Source organism: Fringilla coelebs, assembly GCF_963513975.1.
Source record: "Fringilla coelebs genome assembly, chromosome: 7".
NCBI lineage: Eukaryota > Metazoa > Chordata > Aves > Passeriformes > Fringillidae > Fringilla > Fringilla coelebs.
In genome coordinates this window covers 5465444-5485135 of record NC_140035.1, presented here as the reverse complement: position 1 = coordinate 5485135, position 19692 = coordinate 5465444, and the positions used below count along the sequence as shown (strand labels likewise).

The following is a 19692-nucleotide window of genomic DNA, read 5'->3' as shown; positions in this document are numbered from 1 at the left end:
AAGCAGCACGGGATGCTGATCTGCGTGGAACACCCTCGCTTGGTTGCTGTGAGAGTTTTTCCAGCTGCATCAGGATCATCCAGGGGTTTGCTCATTTGCAATTTCACCCTAAAAAGCAAATGTGCAACCCCAGGTAGCTCACGGCACACAAAGCTCAGCTCTCTGCTGTTCCTTGGGAGGGGCTGGCACTGCCACGTGGTCCCCTGGCACCGGGAGCTGATGGTGAGGCTGAAGAACTCACCAGGATGTGAGCACTGGTGAGGGCTCCAGGGAAATCAGAAATCTGGAGGTCCAGAGGGCAGAATTCTTCAGGGGGAAAAGAAGGAAAAAACCTCAATTTCCTTCTTTAAGTTGGAATGATTAAAAAACTGTGGATGTGCAAGGTTCCTGCAACTCTGCAGAGTGCTGGCTAAAGAAAAAAGCTGAGGCTTTATATGTTTGTCATGAATGAGCTTTTTATTGGAAATTTTTAATGTTCTCCCCATTGGGTGGGGAGAACAATAGGAAAGGTATTAAGCAAGAAGTTTCTATATTTAATATGAACTCCCCAGGAAAGTGGTCACACCCCCAAACGTGCCAGAGTTCAGAAGTGCTTCAGGCACAAGGTGGGATTTTTGGGGTGTCCTGTGCAGGGCCAGTATCTGGACTCAATGATCCCCATGGGACCCTTCCACCTCAGGATATTCCATGATTCTATGACATTTTCACTGATATAAATGTGTGCAAAACTGTCCTGTGGACATTGGGATTAAATAAAGGCTGCATCTGAAAAACTTCTAGATTAAGTTGCTGCAGTCATAAATTGTCATTGCCCACTCAAGACACTTTTAAAAAATAATTTTAAAAAATTATTTTTAAAATTATTTTTAAAAATGGTATTCAGTCATTCAAGTTTCAAAATCCTTTGAATAAGAGCCATAATAGCAAAAATTTGAAACTTGTCTGAAACAGTCACCTGCTGCACAGGAATATGTTTTTAGAAACACAGCCTGTTCTGTGTGAAATGAAATCACATTTAGTTTTGTTTACATGGGCAGCATGACATCTGACCTAATCAAGCCTGTCATCATTGCATTGTATTTTGCTTACCCTGCTGGGTGTAAATAATTTCTTCTTAAGCAGATTTTGACTGCAGTAAGAATGTAACTACTATTTTTTTTTCTGCTGTGATGTTTTCAAAATTGATCTGAAAGGAAAACCAACCACCTGCTTTTAAGCTGATTCATAAAGTATCGTGGTTGGAAGAAGAGTGGTGGGCACTTGTTGGGTGAGATGGAGTTTGGTCCCACAGCTCCCTCCCTCTGCTCCTGCTGCCAGGCTGCTTCCCTGTGCCAGGACTGCATGGGGGGACACTGGGGTAAGTTTGTCCCATGGTTTGTCTTCCTGAGGCCTGGAAACCTCAGCCTGGGAAGTGCCACAGTCAGGGAGGAGGAGAATCCAGCTGCCCTTCTGATGAGGAATTGAGCAAGGGCTCAATCAGCAGTGAGCTGCCTTCTCTCCCAGCACGTTCCTGCTTGGGAATGTTGTCCAATTTAAATTTTCCCCTTCATTTTTAATGTACCTGGTGCAATTATTAAACAGTTTAGGATTGCCTTCGTCAAAACACGTGCTTCATTTCTCAAATCTCATGGAATGCTGCTAAACCTACTCTGCCTAGGCTTGCACACAGTTCACTATAGCACACATTTAAATATCTCCTAGAAAAACAAATTCCAGCTGGGCAAAAATTGTTGCTGTGCCTTAGTTTTTGTCTCTTCACACATTAACACTTAAAACCAAACATCAAGTGGGCCACAAGCAAGTGCCAGATTTAATAAACTCTCTTTATTTACATACAAATACATGTACATATATGTTCTGTATATGTACACATATTTAAGTGTATATACATACATGGTTTCCACATACTCTACAATAAATAGCACGTAGGGTTTTCTTTTAATTGCCTACAGTGCTGAGTAAAAATACATGGCAATAAAATCATGGCTTACAGCTAAGTTACAAAAGCACCAACCACTGAACTCGTAGCAATAAATCCAAGCTCATGTACAGCTGGGGTGAGGACACGCTATACAGAATACAAAGGAGACCAACTTGTAGGATTGACAGGAATAGGCAAACTAAAAAACATCATTATAGACCAGGAGAGACTCTGTATGAAAGAAGATGAAGGAAAACATTTAGATTATTGATCAAACTAAACCACACATTTAAATTTGTCACCTAAAGAGAAAAACAAATCACCCAGTTAGTCGTATATTTTTAACAGAGTAATTTTTTTTTGTGTGAGTCTTTACCAAGGAAATCAGAATTAAGCTCATGAGTGAGTCCTTCCAAGCTGCCATAGTCACTTGTCTGTGTGCACATCACCAAACAGTATTTCAATAGTGCTTTATTTAAGCTGTGTGTAACTTCTTGAACCCTGTGTGCGAGTCTGACTGGAGGCAATCAGCACTTCCTCAGGCAGCTCCTTCCACAGGACCTGTGACATTAAACTGTCACCAAGGAGCAGGAGAGCAGATTGGCAGCAGCAGCAGATCAATACCCAGAGCAAGCACAGGGGTGATGCTGGAGCTGCATGGCCAGAGCCAACCACTCCTGACCGCGGTGGGACCGCAGCTGGTGGAGCACAACCACAGCTGGACCCTCCCTTGCTGCAACTGCAGTGCAGGGAGCTGGTGCTGCACTAGGGGAAAGCCTGGCTGAGTATTTCTATTAAAAGTTTCAAACCTGCTTTATGAGGTGAAGGTGCATAGATTTTTGTTGTTCTCTCTCTTTGTCATGGCTGATACTTTGACTTGAGGTGTGCAGTGCAGTGCTAAGGGAACAACTGGTGCCAAGAAGGAGAAAGCTGCTTGTTCAGGGATCATCCTTGTGCTATGATGTGTTTTCCTTGCTGCACTTTAATGCTCAGGGGCTGGATAGCAAAATAATTGCTTCCTTTTCCTGGAAGCCAGCCCCTGCTACAGTTCAGAGAATTACAGAATGGTTTTGGGTTGGAATGAATCTTAAAGATCATTCAGTTCCAGCCCCCCTGCAATGGGCAGGGGCCCCTTCCACTAGACCAGGCTGACTTAAACAGAAATTATCTTTTCCCCAGGTTTTTACAGATTCTCTGTTGCTGCAAAACTAATACTGGGGTGTGTGTGCTTGTGTGAATGTGTGAGAGGAATCAAACCCAGTGGTGGGCATGGAAGGAAGGGTTGTATACCACAAGTGCACACCTGTGGGGTCTAATAAACTAAAGCTCATTGAGGTCTAATTACATCTTTGCATATCCACGGGTAGGAAGTCTGAAGGAAGAACTACTCACTCTTCACTTCAATGAACATCTACAGCTACTACGACTCATAAAAATGCAGATTTCTTTCCTTTTTTATCAAAGAATTAGCACTTCCTCTTAGTATTTGGACTTGACTACTTGAGCCCTCTGTGTAACATTCTTTATGAAATCAGTGGGAGAGCTGTTTATTTGAAGTTTGGGTACGAGCAGCTTTGAGGCTGCTCCATCACTTGTTCTTTCTATTGTCACCTAAATTTCCCAATGAGAACTAGGACCTGCTAAGCGCTGTCCAATTCAAGTAAAAGACAACCTCTCTGCCGTGGAGTTGTTCAAAAAAGTGGTTTTTAACATCAATGTTCATTCCAGACATAATTTTGTTTGATTCTTGTCACGTGCCTGCCTGGCGGTTCCCTTACGAATGATGAGAGAGCTAAAACGCGACGGCCTCAAACGAAAACGACTGTTACATAAACAGCTGGATTAGTTACGATACAGCACGAACACAGCTACGGTTTTTAGAGACTTTTTAACCTGATAGGAAACCACATTCCTCTCCAGAAGGTGAATGGGAATGCTCGTTTCTGTGAGTGATCCCCAGGCCGGGTCAGCCGGAGGACAGGTAGGGCGTCTCGCTGTGGTAGTTGTAGTCGGGACAGACCTTCTGCACCAGTTTGTAATCTACGCTGTAGAAAGCGATGTAAATGCAGATGACTTTGAAGGGTTTGGAACACAACCAGGAGACATGGCTTTGGGTCTGCTCTTGGTAGCAGATCTTGGAAGGGTCAAAGTTGCACAAGGCAGTTTTTTTAGCGCGGTCTGTTTTCTCGTACTCGATGCGGCAGTTGAAGGACTTGGACTCCTTGGTCTCCAGCGTGGACTGCGGAGATGGCTCAAACTCCACCACTTTGGAGGGCGGCACCAGGCTGACAGAAACATTCCCCAGACCCGTGGAGTTGTGTCGGAAATAAACGCTGAAGGTTCCGTTGCCGTGATCGACGATTTTCCCCGTGATCAGGAGGTTCAGCTTTACAGTTTTGATGTTGGAGTGGAAGTCACCCCATCCAAACATTTTCTTGAATTTCCCAGTTTTCACTATAGGTCTGCGTTTAGTTCGTGCCAGAGATTCCTGAACCTCCGTGATGTTGGACAACCAATCCCAAAAGTTTTCTATGCTGTCCGAGTAGGACACCTGGCCGTGTTTCAGCACTGGGGATGGTTTAACAAAGAGGCGGAGAGGGTTGATGATCCTGGAATGGACCACGTTGTCAACCAGTGTCTCTGCAGCATCCTTGTCTTCCCAGTCCAGCACCTCCGCGGCCTGCACCACCCGGCTGGTGTCACAGAACACCTGCTCCGAAACAGAAAGGGAGAGCAGAGTCAAGGGGGGAAATGAAACAGCCAGGACACAGAAGGAGCCATTGATATTTATTTTTATACCCATAGGGTCTGAATCTGTCAGCTGGACCACTGTAATGAGTAATTTCTACTGCTCTATGAGAGTTCAAGGATTTAACTCAAAATAGCTTATGGAAGATGCAAAAATCTCACTAGGAGACATCCATGAGGACAAATGGATAAACCTCTGGACAGGCTGATGGCTGAGATGTGCAAGAGCAAGTGCCCCATGCTCACAGATGTGTCAGATGAATACCTGACTGGGGAAAAAGGAAACCCTGAAGACCAAAGTGCCCCCTCTGCTAAAAGATGGAGTGAAATAGAACAGCACGAATTTCCAGTCCCTTCCTTTTTCTCCCCACAACCTTCCAGCTGCTTTAGGCTTAAAATCCTGTTCTGTTGGTGTAATTGCCTCCTAAACCATTTATTGTACATTTGTCCTTTCTGGTGTTGCTTTTCCCATTTGATCCAAACCTAGTTTGCACGTTTGTGCCCTTAGTTTGACGTGGTGAACATGGCCCTGTTTTAGTGTGCTGGTTTCAGCGGCACAGCTGCCTGTGCTTAGCAAGGCCCAGCCTTCCACAAGTGCTGAGCGCTCCCAGCCACACAGCACAGCTCAGTTTTAAGATCTGTGACAAGGCCAAGCTGAGTCTGCAATCAGAAAGCAAAACCTCCTTCTGATAGTGACAGAATGGCCTTAAGGTTTCAGTCAAACACACAGGTCTCAGTAAAATTTCCAACTCACTGCAGACACATTTCCCAGGTGTGTTTTCCTGCTCTGTCTGGCAGAGAGGTCCTGTTGGAAATGCAGAACTTGCGAGTATGATCCAGAGGTCAGAGGGAAGAACTGTGTTTCAACAGGATAGAAATTATCATCTGACTTTCTAGGTCCTTTAAATCTTGAGTAGAACCTTTGGAGAAGGCGTTTTTAGTGTCTGTTCTCTTTAGAACTGCCTTACACAATCATCCTAATGTACTAAAGAAAAACTTTTTCAGCTGCATCTATTTCTACAAAAGGTGTGAACAGAACAAAGAGATGTTTAAAATGGGAAGAAGAAAGGACACTGTTGTCCTGCCTGTGACAAACTGCTGCTGGCCCTTCCTCCTGGCAAAATGCTGCTCTTGCTTCATCACTGATCCCACACTGGTCCAGGTGGTGGATCCCAGGGATGGGGTTTTCCCTCTCCAGCAACAACATTACAGGGTGGAAGTTTGCCTAAAGCAGCCAAAGTACGGAGTGTAGATGTGGAATGTGTGGGATGGAATTTTGTGCTTCGTGTCTCATGAGGGAAACCTCAATGTTGGGCTCGCTTTTCCCTCTGCTCCTGATCCCAAAAGGCTCTTCTACACCTCTGGTTCCTCACAGGGCTCTGTTTTTACAATATCCAGCTGTTATTTCTATAAATTGCAATTTTTCATTTCATCATCTGGCAAAGATTAGAAACTCCAAAGCCCTTAATCTTCACTGAGGCCCGTTCTGCAGCAATAGGCTCCAAACCAGAGCCCAAACCCACTACCACGTGTCCTTCCTGATCACCCCTAATGCAGTGATTAAGATGAAATGTGGAACAGCAGCAATGTTCACAGCTTGAATGTTGAAAGGTGACCATCATTATTGCTAAATCATAAAATCACAGAATGGTCTGGGCTGGAAGGGATCATTCATTTCCAAACCCCCTACCATGGGCAGGGATACCTTTTAGCCTGGCCTTGAAAAATTTCAGGAATCTGTTCCAGTGCCTCATCGCCCTCACAGTAAAGAATTTCTTCCTAATAACTAATCTAAACCTGCCCTCCTTCAGCTTAAGGCCATTCCACTTGTCCTATCACTTATTTTTTACTAGAAATAAATCCACAGCTGGGTGGAAATGCAGTGGGCCAGGTGTGTCTCTGCAAAAATACCTTATTTCCTTCTTCAGATTAAAAGCGGGGGAAGAAAAGACAACAGTGATCACTCTCAGCCCCAGACCTTGTATGTCAACTTTCTGCCTCTATCTTATATTTTTTTTATGGCTGAGCTAGGAACCTGAGGAAATAGGAGATTCTAATGGAAACAGTGACAGATGCTGATCTGTACCAGCCCAAATAGCACTGTCATAATGATGCTGGGGGAAACATTACTTCTGCTGTGATGGAAAGTTCCTGGTGAAGCTCTGTCATGTTTATGTGTGGTTCTTCAGCCACTCTTAAGCCTGTCACCAGCCCAGGATCAGCTGTGTGATGTTGAGATTGCTGGCAATCCCCACTGGCAGGGAAATCACTCCCCTGCTGCAGAGGAGTGACTCTGCTCACATGAAGCAAGAAGTGCTGCACGTCCACCCATCCCCAACCTGACCTGAGGCCTTGAGAAGCACAAAAAAGAGGCTTTTCTGCTGCATTTCTAGATTACAGCTGGGCCCAGGGGCCTGGCAGTGCTGGAATACCAGAAACTTTCCTCATTTGCACAGCTAAATGAAATGCTATTTAAAATGCTAATGACCACTCAAACCATGGGCACCTACAGCTGGTATTGCTGTTAGCAACTGAGTCAGAGGGGAAAGTGGTTGGAATTTTTAAGGAGAAATATATGGGAAAGAAGCTTTTTAGTTCACAGGGGAATCTGGCTTTGCTGGTGTCTGCACCCAGCTCTGACTGTCCTCTGGCAAGGGCGCAGGAACACCCTCAAATATCCTTCTGAGCCACTTGTCCTCTGCAATGCTTATTGAAATCCTGCAATGGCTCTTTGGCTTTTCTCCCCTTTTATGAGGAGATGCAGAGGACATTGAGCCATGTGCTCAGTGTATGTCTCTTCTGGGGGCTCTCACACCAGATGAGATGGCAGAGCGCTGCTTTCCCAGGGGTGCCTTGCTGAAGGCTCTGATAGAAAAGAAGAAATATGTGGGTATAGGGCTGGGGATGGCTGAAGGGTGGGAAACATTAGCACATGCTAAAGCCAGGCAGGTTTGCCACATCAATAACGTATCAGGGCACAAGTATTTCAAGACCATGATGGTGAAATCACAGAATTGCACCTTGCTAGACTACTGCTACTTTTATTTATGTAATTCTTACACCAAATGAGCTTTACTCATGGGGTAACGAAACACACCCCTGAAGCTACAGTGACCTGGGCTATTCCATGTGGTAACAGAACAGCTTTCATAACACAGGAATGTGAAATCATTGATAAATTGAATTATAAGGATGTAATACTCCTGTTTAAGGCCCAGACAGCAATCCCTAGGCACTGCAGAAAGCTGTACCTCACAGCTTGAGCTTTGTGTATTTTTGCTTGTGTATTTTCTTCCTCCTCATTTTTTAAGTATTTTGCAAGGCTGTGGGATTCTCCAGTCTTGCACAGCCTTAGTTCTTGACTCTGCTCCATCCTAGTGTTGCCTTGTTCCACTAATTTCATTACAGGGATGAGATTCAGGAGCTGACAGAGCTGTCAGCTCAGAGGGCTGCGAGGAAGGGACCTTGTGGCTCGAGGTGGTGAATTGTTGTGTTTTGCAAATATTCAGTAAAAAAAGAGCTTAACAAAGAACTGCCTGGTTCTGCTCAGAACCTGCCTCAGCAGCAGGAATGAGGGGACATTGCTCAGAGATGTGAATGGTGTTTGTGCTTTTGTAATGTAAAACCTTTGTGGCGTGCACATTTTTTTTTCCTGTTTTGAATAAAGCTTTCTGCAGTATAAGAGAACACAACTCTAACACTTGTTTTTTCCCAAGGCCCTTCCCTCACCGGCTGCATTTTGTTGTTAGTGAGGAAGGGCCGATGGCTTTGTTCAGCTGTTTATTCACATTGGTTAGCAATTTCCGGGCAATAAAAAAATCTGTATTAAAAGAATGCAGCACATGCTGGAAAAAACTACTTCCTCAGCATCTTTCCATTTCACTATAATGCATTGCTATAGTGAAAAATATTGCTGGTAGGGTATTTGAAAAATACCAGCTTAGGGAAGTTAGTGTATCCATTTAAATAGATGGCTATTGCTGGAGTTCTCCTCTGCTGCACCAGTGTTTTCCCGTTCCCTCCAAACCATCCATTTCCAAACAGAAATCACCTCATCTTTTTCCCGATTACAAAGGCTGTAAAATGGCACCCAGTTACCCTAAAATTCCCATTTGCCTGTAGATATTTTCCAGTTAGAAACACAACCTTGGCCCCATGCATAGCGCGTCTCGCTGTTGTCTTCCGCTGCGTAAACGGCGAGAGCAGCTCGAATCAGTGCAGCATGGTTTATATTTATGGAGTTTTAAACCTCAAACCTTTGGTTCTTCCTCTGCTCTCCTCTAAAAGATGGTGACTGCTCTGCACACTCTCCCCCCTCCATGCACGATCCTGATCATGGCAGAGCAGGACAGGGTTAAATAGCATTGCCTGTGAGCTGTTTTTGAGAAATGAGCTGACACTGATGAAACACTGGTATCAGTAAATGCTCTATTTTCTCCATTTGCCCAAATTTGGGTTCATTTGAAACTCACTCCAGTGCCTTTCTCTGTGGGCAAGGCACTAAATAAAAGCAGGTGTCCCCATGCAAGAGTTAATAGTTCTGGTGCTTTGGGAATTTTATCCAGGTTATTCATCAATCACCAGCAATCATTCCTTTAGCTTCACCCCTGCCAGGAATCATTTAAAAACTCTCAGCAATTAGCTGGAATGAATTGGTCTGTTGGAATAAACAGCTCTGAAGCACCATTCTGCTGCTCACTGGGAGCTTTTTATCCCACTGCTGGAGAGGAGGGGTAACACCTCCTCTGGCCCTCAGTTTCACCAGTGAAAAACTCATACTGGGGGAGGATTCCAGCGGTCTCCTCACTCTCTGCTGCTTCCATGCCCAAGTGTCCCATGGGTTTGCACTCGTGTTCCCTCTGCAGCAGCACAGGACACCCCTCTGGGTTCCCTCTGCTGATTTTGGATCCTCACAGGCCATGAGATAATGTGGCCCCATCGAGTGGCTGCACAAAAGCCCCAGTTTGAAGGGGGGTGTGTGGCAGGGAAGAGAAATAACTCTGCTTTATCGGTTTGAAAATTCAGTGATTTCAACACATTTATCAAATTTTAAATAATTTATGTCTTGACAGGGCTTATCAATTTTGCAAAGCACACACATTAACCAGATACAATGATCTCATATTAGCTTTTTCAGCATCTTACACTGGAGCCCAGAAATATTAATAAAAACTCAGCCCGTCATCAATTAAATGGAAAAAACCATAAAATTGTGTTCCATTATAGTCTTTTAGTCTTTTTTTCCCCCCAAGAAAATGATGACGGGCTCCAATAATTCATCACAACAAGCTGAGCTTGAACTTTACTGATTATTAAATTTTTTTTTCAAAGACAGAGGCTGTGGAGGGTTTTATGGCTGCAGATGTGATTGCTGTCAGGAATGCTGTGAGGAATTTGGGAGCTAAGCAACATCTTTCAGCAGGACTGAGTAAGAGTGCCGTGCTTGTTGCATCCAGTCACAGCCTTATTTTTTAGGATGCAGGGGAGCTGCTCTGCAATGAAGCAAAAAGGCAGAGTTGGATGTGGCTTGGAGAAACCTGGTCGGGTGGAAGATGTCCCTGCCCATTGATGGCATGGGGTTGGAATAGGATAAGCTTTAAAATCCCTTCCAACCCAAACCCTTCTGTGATTCTACAATCCACCAAGCACTGAGCTGGTGGTGGGGTGGTGGGATGTGAATACCCAGAAGAGAGGCTGAACCTCTCTGGGATTAGAAATTTAGGTGCTGAGGGCACCCAAAATGCCTTTCTAGGTTCTACAGCCCCGTCCTTGCCAAACTGTAAGCAAATAAACGCTAGCAGGTTCTTGTGCCTGGCTTTCTCTCTTCTGGGGCAATTATTGGCTCTTCAAAACACTCTGGTGCAAAGATGGAATTAAGTCACAAATTCAGAGTTCACTTGCTTGATTTCTGTTTCATTTTGAAACTGATGACACAGAGGGACTGTGGGGTTCAGTGTGCCAAATCCAGCAAGGATATCCATTATGGGGGGAAACTGCAGAGCTGAGAGTCAGGGGGGCTGATCTCCAGCTGGACAGTGGCAGAGTACTCAGACTTTTCAAAATCCCCCAGACAAGTTAGGGAGGTTACAATTTAGAAATCTTTAAATGCTATTGCAACCTTCTTTCACTCAGGGAAGGCAGCCAGAAATCCCCTGTTCAATAACTAACAGAAATGGATTATTTTAGTAATTTTACCCAGCTTTGTGTAGTTAAAAATACAATGAGAAGATGCTTCAGCAGAAAAGAAAGCCTTCATGATTGAACCTTGCAGCCCATTAGATTTTTTGCTTGTAAACAGAATCATTGAATCATTAAGGCTGGAAAAGCCCACTTGAGATCACCGAGTGCAACCAGTGACCAAGCACCACCATTTCATTCACACCATGGCACTGAGTGCCACATCCAGGTTTCCTTAAACACTTCCATGGTAACACCACCACCTCCCTGGGCAGCCCATTCCAATGTCTAATCACCATTTCTGTGAAGAAATTCCTCCTGATGTCTAACCTAAACCTCCCCTGGCACAGCTGAGACCATGACCTCTCATCCTGTTGCTGGTTCCCTGGGAGCAGAGCCTGACTTCCAGAGCCTCCTTGTCTCCAGGCTGAGCCCCCTGAGCTCCCTCAGCCACTCCTGGTGCTCCAGATCTTTCTCTGGACATGCTTCAGCCCCTCACTGTCCTTCCTGAATTGAGGGGCCAGAACTGGACACAGCACTGGAGGTGTGGCCTCACCAGTGCCTGGTCCTGCTGTCCAGCCCATTCCCAACACAGGCCAGGTGCCATTGGCCTTCTTGGCCACCTGGCCACACCTGGGCTCATGCTCAGCCAGACAGGACCACTGAAAGGGGCTTTGCCATTCCTCCTCCAACCATGAGAGGGAGAAAGGTCTCTGTCTACACCTGCATCCACCTAAAGGCCAGCAAAGGTACAGGTAGATATCTTGTGTTTAATGAGGATATAATAACCCACAGACAAAAGTACAAATCTAAAAGGGATATGTTGGGAGAAATTTCTAATCCCAGATACAATTCCATTGCATATTTTAAATACAAAATTGATACTCCAAACTCAGTATCATATTTTACAGGGAAAAAAGAAAACCACTTTAAAATTCTCCCATTTGTGCAAGCATGCAAAATACTGTTTTACTAAAACAGCACTTCAGTAAAGAAACAAAATTGGGAGGAATAAGCAGCAGAAGTAAAGAGTGAAAATTAAAAATAAAGCCTGCAAAGATTTCCTATTTCAAAAATGTGCCTTTTTCACAACCCTGACAAGTAGTTTTAGGTTATCTGAAGTGTTCCCTCCAGCCGCAATCGGATAAATTGCTTAGAGCATAGATTGCTTTTAAATTATATCCATGCATTGAATTGATCTACCTTTTTGCTGAGAGAACAGAAAATTTGTTCTGAGAAATGCTTCTTGCCAAAAAATGTGCACCAATTCTCTTCTTGAAGACTGTGACTCTTTGGGTTCCTCTCCCCCTGCCTTAAATCTAAATTAGAGATCTCTGAGATAAAAATTAGGTCTCTTATTTGTATGTGTGTTGGGGAACAACTTTTTTCTTACATATCACTAAATAGTTTTAGTTCTTCACTATATATGAGGCATTCTGGAAGGGTAGGGAAGTAAAAGAAATGTAAAGCTTTCTGCGAAGGGTCTGAAAAAGTCTTGTATAAAAATATCAAATTGAGATACAGTAGGTACAGAAAACTTAGATTATTATTATATTAGCACCAAATAACCCCCAGTGATTCTCAAGTGGCTTTTTCAGTCACTCTGTGCATTTTCTTGATATTCAGGCTGAATTCTCACAATCTATTTTGCACTGAGCTTCACTGCTACTAGGAACACATGTACTGTCTTATGAGACTGAGATGTGCTTTTAGGATGGAGATCTGGCATTAAATTATTTTTAGGGCCATTTAGAAGACAATCCCATCCACCTGGAAATCCTGTGAGACGTGCCAGGTGTTTTCAATCTACACTGAAGTTGTGCTGCTTGCAGGTGCAGCTCATGGAGTCATTTAGGTTGGAAATGATGTAAAAAACATCGAGTCCAAGCACTGATCCGGCACTGCCAAGTCCCACTAAACCCTGTCCCTAAAACCCAAGGCAGCCTGCAGGACCAAAGCCCATCCCAGCAAAGGGAAGCAGGGACACTCAGCCCCTCTGCCAAGCCAGCACCTGCCCACCAGCCCTCTGCTGAACTTTACAGTTAATAATTTCCCCTCCTGCTTATTCCCTTAATGCCTGGGAGATTTTGCTCCACGTTTGCAGGACCAGTTCATTAAAATACTAATTTCAAGCTGTAATTATCTGTGTGTGAGCGCTGCCCGTGGAAGCGGCGCTAGCGCTGACACGCTCTCAGCTGCAGGAGACTTCCCAGATGCTCCAGTCCCTGGAAGCTCTGGGCAGGAGCCACCGTGGTGCTCAGCTGGAGCCTGGCTGGCAAAGATTTCTGGGGGGGGGAAATGTTTTCAGAATCATAGTTCACCATGAAGGCTGTTTTGTGTGGCAGGGAGAGTGCGTGAACAGAAAACTGTATCTGTTAGAAATGAACCTGACTTTACTGAAGTTGTCATGAGGGGTTTTTATGCCTTGTAAAGTTTAAATTAAAAATCAATTATGGAAGAGCCCTTAATCTCCTCTCTGGAGTTGTTTTGTGTCTGGATGTTAACTCTGAGACCCCGATGACCTCTCTCAGTGTGAAATGCAACGCAGCAAAGGCTGGTTTTTCCCTCTTCCCACTCATGTGCAATTATTCAATTTTTTACTGCATTATGAAGAGGAGAGTTTTAATAATCGAACCAGATTAAAAGAATGAAAGGAGGCTTCTGAAGAGTTAGAAACAAAGAGAAGCTGTGCATTTCTAGCAGTTTTCAAGCTCTGTATTATTACAAGGCGTAAGAGATGATTAACAAAGAAAAATATTACAGTTATCTACTCCCTTTGAGAGCTTAACTAATGAACCTCTACCAGCTGCTCTTGAAAAATCAGTAACACTATCACTATCAATTTCAAGACAAAGCACAGCTGACAGATGTTTGAAGTGATAAATCAGGCTGCACAAGGATTAAAATAACAAGCCCCAAATGGCCTTTAAAAGACAAAGGTGCTGCAGTGAACTATTTTCAGCCACTTTGGATCCTGTCAAAAGTTAGATCACTGATACAATTATCTTGCAAAACAGTAATGACCAAAGTAATATGTTATGAAAAATCTAACAATGGTGATATTCGAGGCAGGCTTTTGAAAAGAACAGGTTTGATAGTCATTTGTGCTTTTAATGGCAGAACTGAGAATGCCGTGCTTCCCTGAATACTACTTCTGGGAATGAGTGATGAAAAGTGAGCACTGGGCTGAAGCATTAAATGTAACTGAATTGCAATCTTGTACACTTTAATTAATCTTTTTTTTAAAGCAAGAAGTTACATTTTAATAGGCAATGAACACCATTATTTAAATCAAGCATATGATTTTTGTGTTGCTTCACTGCAGGCTGCATTTTCTAACAACCTGCTGGTGACGTGATGGAGATCAAGATCCCATTCCTGGAGAACAGTGTGTGTGCTTCCAAACTCCACTGCCTCTAATGAGAGACAACTGTAGCCAGGGGAAAGTGAGCAGAAACAAATCCCAAGTTTCTGGACTTTGCCCTAGTGTTCACAGTTTAGTGCATCATGTCAGAATTTGCACTTCCTTCTTAACTCTCAGCTGGGTTAGGAAGGAAATGCTCTGTTTAAAGCATTAAAAAAGTGTTTTTCTGGCACCACTCTTGGCTCAGGCACCACAGAGGTCAGGGTCACCGCAGAGCTCAGTGTGGAAAACTCCCAGTGGAAAAAAGCTGCCCTTAGTGCTTTTGGCACTGACATCTCAGGAAAATTGTGGTCACCGCAAGTTCCTGGCAGGCTCCTGCTACAGAACCAGTTAACTGGGGTTATCCAGTGACTCTTGAATTCCTCCTGAATCCTCCTGCTGTTTGAAGGAAGTTTGTGGATGTATCCAAGAGTCCATCAGCTGGGCAGGGACAGGGGAGATTGACTTTGACTAATAATACTGTGAGGTTAAAAGCTCTCTTCCAGAGACCACTTTTGTTGTTTTCTTCAGGGATGATGTTTCTTCCTGGAAACCCTGCTGCCCACATGTGCTGTCATTAATGCACCCTGAGCAGCACAGTCAGACCAAGCTCTGGGAGCTGCTCCGTGCATTTGTGGCATCTCCCTAAGAAAAATATTTCTGCTTCAAAGCTTTGTGACAGAAGCACGTGGGAAGTGCAGGAGCAGCTGGGTTGGTACTGGCACAGAGGCACAGGGGCACCCACTGCTGCTCAAGCAGTGAGATCAGGGCAAACCACGGGCAGAGGCTGCTTTGGAAATGCAGCCCAGGGATCACACACTGGGCAGAAGCTCCTCCACTGACATCCTTTCAGTAAGGTGGAGGCCCAGGAAAAGCCTGGTGGTGAGCACCACCCCAGGACTGCACCAAAACCTGTCCCTGGCTGGGCAAGCCCTTTGTCACTGCCTTTCCCCATGTGCTCCAGATGACAGCACGGGTTTGGGATGAAGGCCAGGCTGAGGGTTGTCCTCCTCCCCCTAAGCAGCCAGTGTGGAAGCTGGGGCTGTGCTGGAGCTGCCTGTCCCCATGCCTGCTCACAGCTTGTGTCCTCCCTGCTCAATGCATGTAAGGCCACAGAAGTTTTCTAAATTAAATTAAAATTCTTCTCCCTTTTCAAAGCACTTAGCTTGAGATAGCGCACTGGGGCACTTGGAGGTATTTCATTGCTGCCTACACACACGCATGCATGCTGCTTTCCTAAATGAATTACTCTCTTAAAGAAGAGAAAATCACTGACTGAGGCTGCCTGATTATTAAGTTTTAAGGTGAAACAATATTAGCTTTTGCCTGGCATGAGCCAGCCACGCCTGCAGTCATTGTGTTCTTCATAATGGTGTACTAACAGTGGCTTCATACTGTGAGGTCCTATTGAAACCCAATTTTAAACTCTTTTCATTTATTCAGGCATTTTTTATGTGCCCAAGAATAGGAAAGTCAGAATTCCTTTTTGGAAAAAACAAAATGACGGGTTTAGGATGTTTTGAAAATGACAAGGTTCAAATTTGAAATCCAGTCACCATGTAAGTTTTAAAAGGGATTAATTAGAAGTTGGTCAGTCATCTGCCCTGATATAATAAATCCATGACTTGTGTTTAACAAAGGGAGATGAGTTTGACAACTAGATTGCCTGGAAGAATGTCACAACATGTGCCTGGTTTGTTCCCTTGCAGGAATTTACCAAGATAATTAATATCTAAGATCATTGTAAATGCACTGTAAGAACAGAAAGAAGATCTGAAGACAGAAAGGCTTAGATCAGATGAAAATGTTACATTTTAGCACAATAGGAGTTATTACAAATTGCTGTCATTTGCATGCAAAAATATAATTTCAAACCTATTTGCTCCACATCTGTATCAAACAAGAAGGGAGCACATTCAACACATTTTACATCTTCCAATCTTTCTTTTAGTGTGAATTACAGTGCACATAACCCCAAGTGTTAATTTGGTCTCATTTCCCTATGCATTTGATGTATTCCAATTGGCATATAAAGAATAACATTTCCAGGTTGTGTAAAAGAACTCTACTAGCAGGGTGCTTGCAGTTGGTGAAACAAGCCCTGACAGCAGATAAATCATCCAGGGGAGCTGGGGGTGAGGGGAATGGCACTTTAGCATGTGGCTTTTAAGACACACACGTCTGAAACATGTACCCCAGAAAATGTACAATCCTAGCAACAGGGCAGGGGGAAGTGCCCTCTTCAGAGGCTCACTAGTGGTGTTTTACAGAAAAGGCTGTATAAAAGCATAACCTGAAAAAAAATCTTTCCTGCGTTAGCACAAATAATGCAAATATCAGTGGATTAGTGGATCCAGCCAGCTGGATCCCAAACCTGCAAGGCCCCAAAGGCCTGAACCTGAAGTCAGGTTAGATAACTCCTCAATGAGAAATCTCAGCTCTCTTGGCTTGTCTGTCTTCACTTACATCAGACTTTTTTTCCCCTCCTCAAAGTTCAGATAATCATAGAATCACAGAATGGTTTGGACTAGAAGAGATCTTAAAGATCATCTTGTTCCAACCCCCAGCCATGGGCAAGGACACCTTCAGCCAGGAAGATTCCATGGATGCTCCTATCCCCACTCCCCTAACAACTCTTTAGACTTTTCCCTGCTCCAGAACTTGACCATGCAGGGTGACAAAACCAAAGTGTTCCTTAAACACTTTGGTTTTCAGATTTCTTTTGGGGTTACTCTTTTATTCAGCTGACCACAGTCTTGGCCTCCCTGGCAAATGATGAATCTGCTTCCAAAATAGACTTTGCTAATTTAGGACTTTGAAAATTACCAATTTGCAGTAGTCAGTTCTCACTACTATTTAAGAAGTTGAATAAACCAGTTCATAATAAGACTTATAGTCATTGCTTAATTCACACACTGACTGAACAGGACAAAGTGAGGTGTTTTTCATCAAATTCTGAGCCTGTATAAGAAACCTAAGCACAGGTCATGAATAGGTTTGGGGATGAGTGTTAACAAGTGCCCTGAGTAATTTCAAACCCCAAACCTTCAGGGGTTAGGAAGAGCAGGCTTTTAGAACAAGAGATGTGAGATGTGAGCTGATAAAGAGAAGCTACAAGAACTGGTGATGTGTAAGTGATGCCAGGCTTCAAAAGTCACGCAGTCCTTCTTGTTCCTAATGCATGTTTTCCCACAGATTGTGGAGATCAAAGAAGGAGACAAATCTAAATGTAACTGCCTAGACCAAAGCTGGTAATAAGTGTATGACAAACATAAAAGCAACTCCGCTGTAAATGTTTTAAACTGTCTCCTGTGGATACAAAAGGTGGTTCTACAGGGACAGGAAGTAATTCCCTGTATTAAAATTTAATGTGTTGCCCTATGTGATCAATTACAAAGCTATAAATATGTATGTGCGTGACTGAATCAGTAATAAAAATGTGATTTTATAAGTCTCTGAGTCTCCATGATCAGGCCAATAAACTTGTTACATCAAATTACATTGCAGCTTCTGGTACTTACAGGAGTGCCAGTTCTTGTGATGAACCATTTCAGGAAGGGCTTGTCTGCCTGTCCTACCTGCCTGTGATGCTGCAGGGATAAGGATAAATGGAGCACAGCCCTGTGCCACTTCCCTGTGTGCCTGGAGCACCCACTGGTACAAACCTAATCCAGACCAGTCACCACCATCAAATTCACCAGAGCACATGCAAGGTAGTCTGCTACATATTTTGGCTCAGAAATTGGTAAATAAATGTGGTTTCTCCATTCTTCTTAGCTGGGTTTGAGGCTGGGAACGTTCCAGCTCCTGTCTGAGGCACAGCAGCTTCTCCTGTCCACAAGCCATGCATGGAGGAGAGCAGGATGGCTGCACTCAGTGAGAAACAAGGATTATTATCACCCACCTTCAGGAAACAAGGAGCTTGATTATGCTACTTTACTGAACAGTTAGTATTTCCATATCATGCTCCAGAAAAGAAGGACCTCAGCAGATCTCTGTCCAGCCAGCAAAGTGCAACACCTCATTAGTGCAGATTAGTTTTATGTCTTGTAAGATAAGCTCTGGTTCAACTTTGCTCAAAATTCTGCAATAAATCCTGACTGCTGAATATGGATCAAAATGTCCAAAAACTTCTGATGTGCAGTTCATTGCTGCTCAATACTTAGGAGGAGATATCTTCTCTGGAGGGCCAACAACATGCTTCACTTGGCTGCTTTTCTCCATCTCCATGGTGATTTCATGATTGATAAACAGGCTGGAGGGAGAGGAAGGGTCCCAATGCCCCCAGTTTGCTCCTCTCTCTGGTTTGGGATGCTGCTTCCCTGCCTTGCAGCTAGGCTGTGATGCTCCCACCAGTGTGTGGAAGTACTAAAAGGTCAGATCAGGTCTGATATTCTACATTTAGAGATGTACTTGATTTCCTGTACAGTAAGTTCAAAGTTAATGCACTACACCTGGCTCATATTTTTGTAAAATAGTCTTGCATTTTGCATGACTGTACAAGGAAAATATTCCTTACCAGAAGTCAGACCCATGCAGACAGCCACAAGTTTCAATAGGAGGTAACAGGGAAGCACATTGGAAGTGAATTGTAGCACCAGCCAGTCCTGAGAGAATATCCTCTGCTACAGAGAATGGCAAACTCCCCTTGCCTTTAATGATTATTATGTGGTAAGTGAATGAACAAGATACACATGCTGTTTTTATTGCTCCACCCATGTCCTCAAATAAGCATTTCTTTTTTTTTTATCTAGTCCAAGTATTGATAAAAACTCTTCTCAGCTGTTCTGCATAAAATACTTACAGAATGATTCCTTTCCTGATTTCCTTCATGCATATATTATTTACAGAGCAAAAAACCAGAGGGAATCAAATCACACAACCTACAAAAAGAGTGAAAAGCAGGGCCTTACTTGCTCCCAGCAGTGAAGAAATGTAATGTTAAGACTTGAAACTCATTTCCAATTTTCTGTGTTCTACCATGGTCTCTAAACAGCACATTATCTCGCAAACCAGATGTGCAGCTGTATCTAGGAACTACAGGGTGCAATAAGTAAGGAATTTCAGCCCTATTTCTTCTTTTATGTTTTAAGTAAAATCCTTATTCTGATTTTAATTTAGGTTTTTCTTGTTTTTTGTGTGCTTTGTGGGGTGGGAGAGAAGGGGGGAGTTTGCTGTTCAATTATAGAAATGGAAAAAGGAAATCATGTGGGACACAGAGTATTTTAATGTAACAACACAAGAGAAATCAACATCCACACCTCTAATTTTATTTAAATTGGTGTAAAATTAGAGTATAGAAACAACTTAATAAACACTTAAGTAGAATTTTCCCACAAGTCAGCAATCTCTTGGCTGCATCTGGAACTGAAATAAAATGGAGATATCTTGAAAGTTATTTCAACCACTATCAAGTGCTACTCTGAAAATACTACTTGGATAC

The 19692-nt window shown here is 43.6% G+C and overlaps 1 protein-coding gene across 1 annotated transcript in view; it reads right to left on the bottom strand.

The window, feature by feature from the left end:
* Positions 1-1901: 1901 nt before the first annotated feature.
* Positions 1902-19692, bottom strand: part of NXPH2 (neurexophilin 2) — a 34595-nt gene continuing 16804 nt past the window's right edge. Inside the window, exon 2 of the mRNA XM_084209378.1 lies at positions 1902-4631. Coding sequence (XP_084065504.1) covers positions 3888-4631 — 744 coding nt within the window. The 3' untranslated portion in view covers positions 1902-3887. The remainder of the gene's footprint in view (positions 4632-19692) is intronic.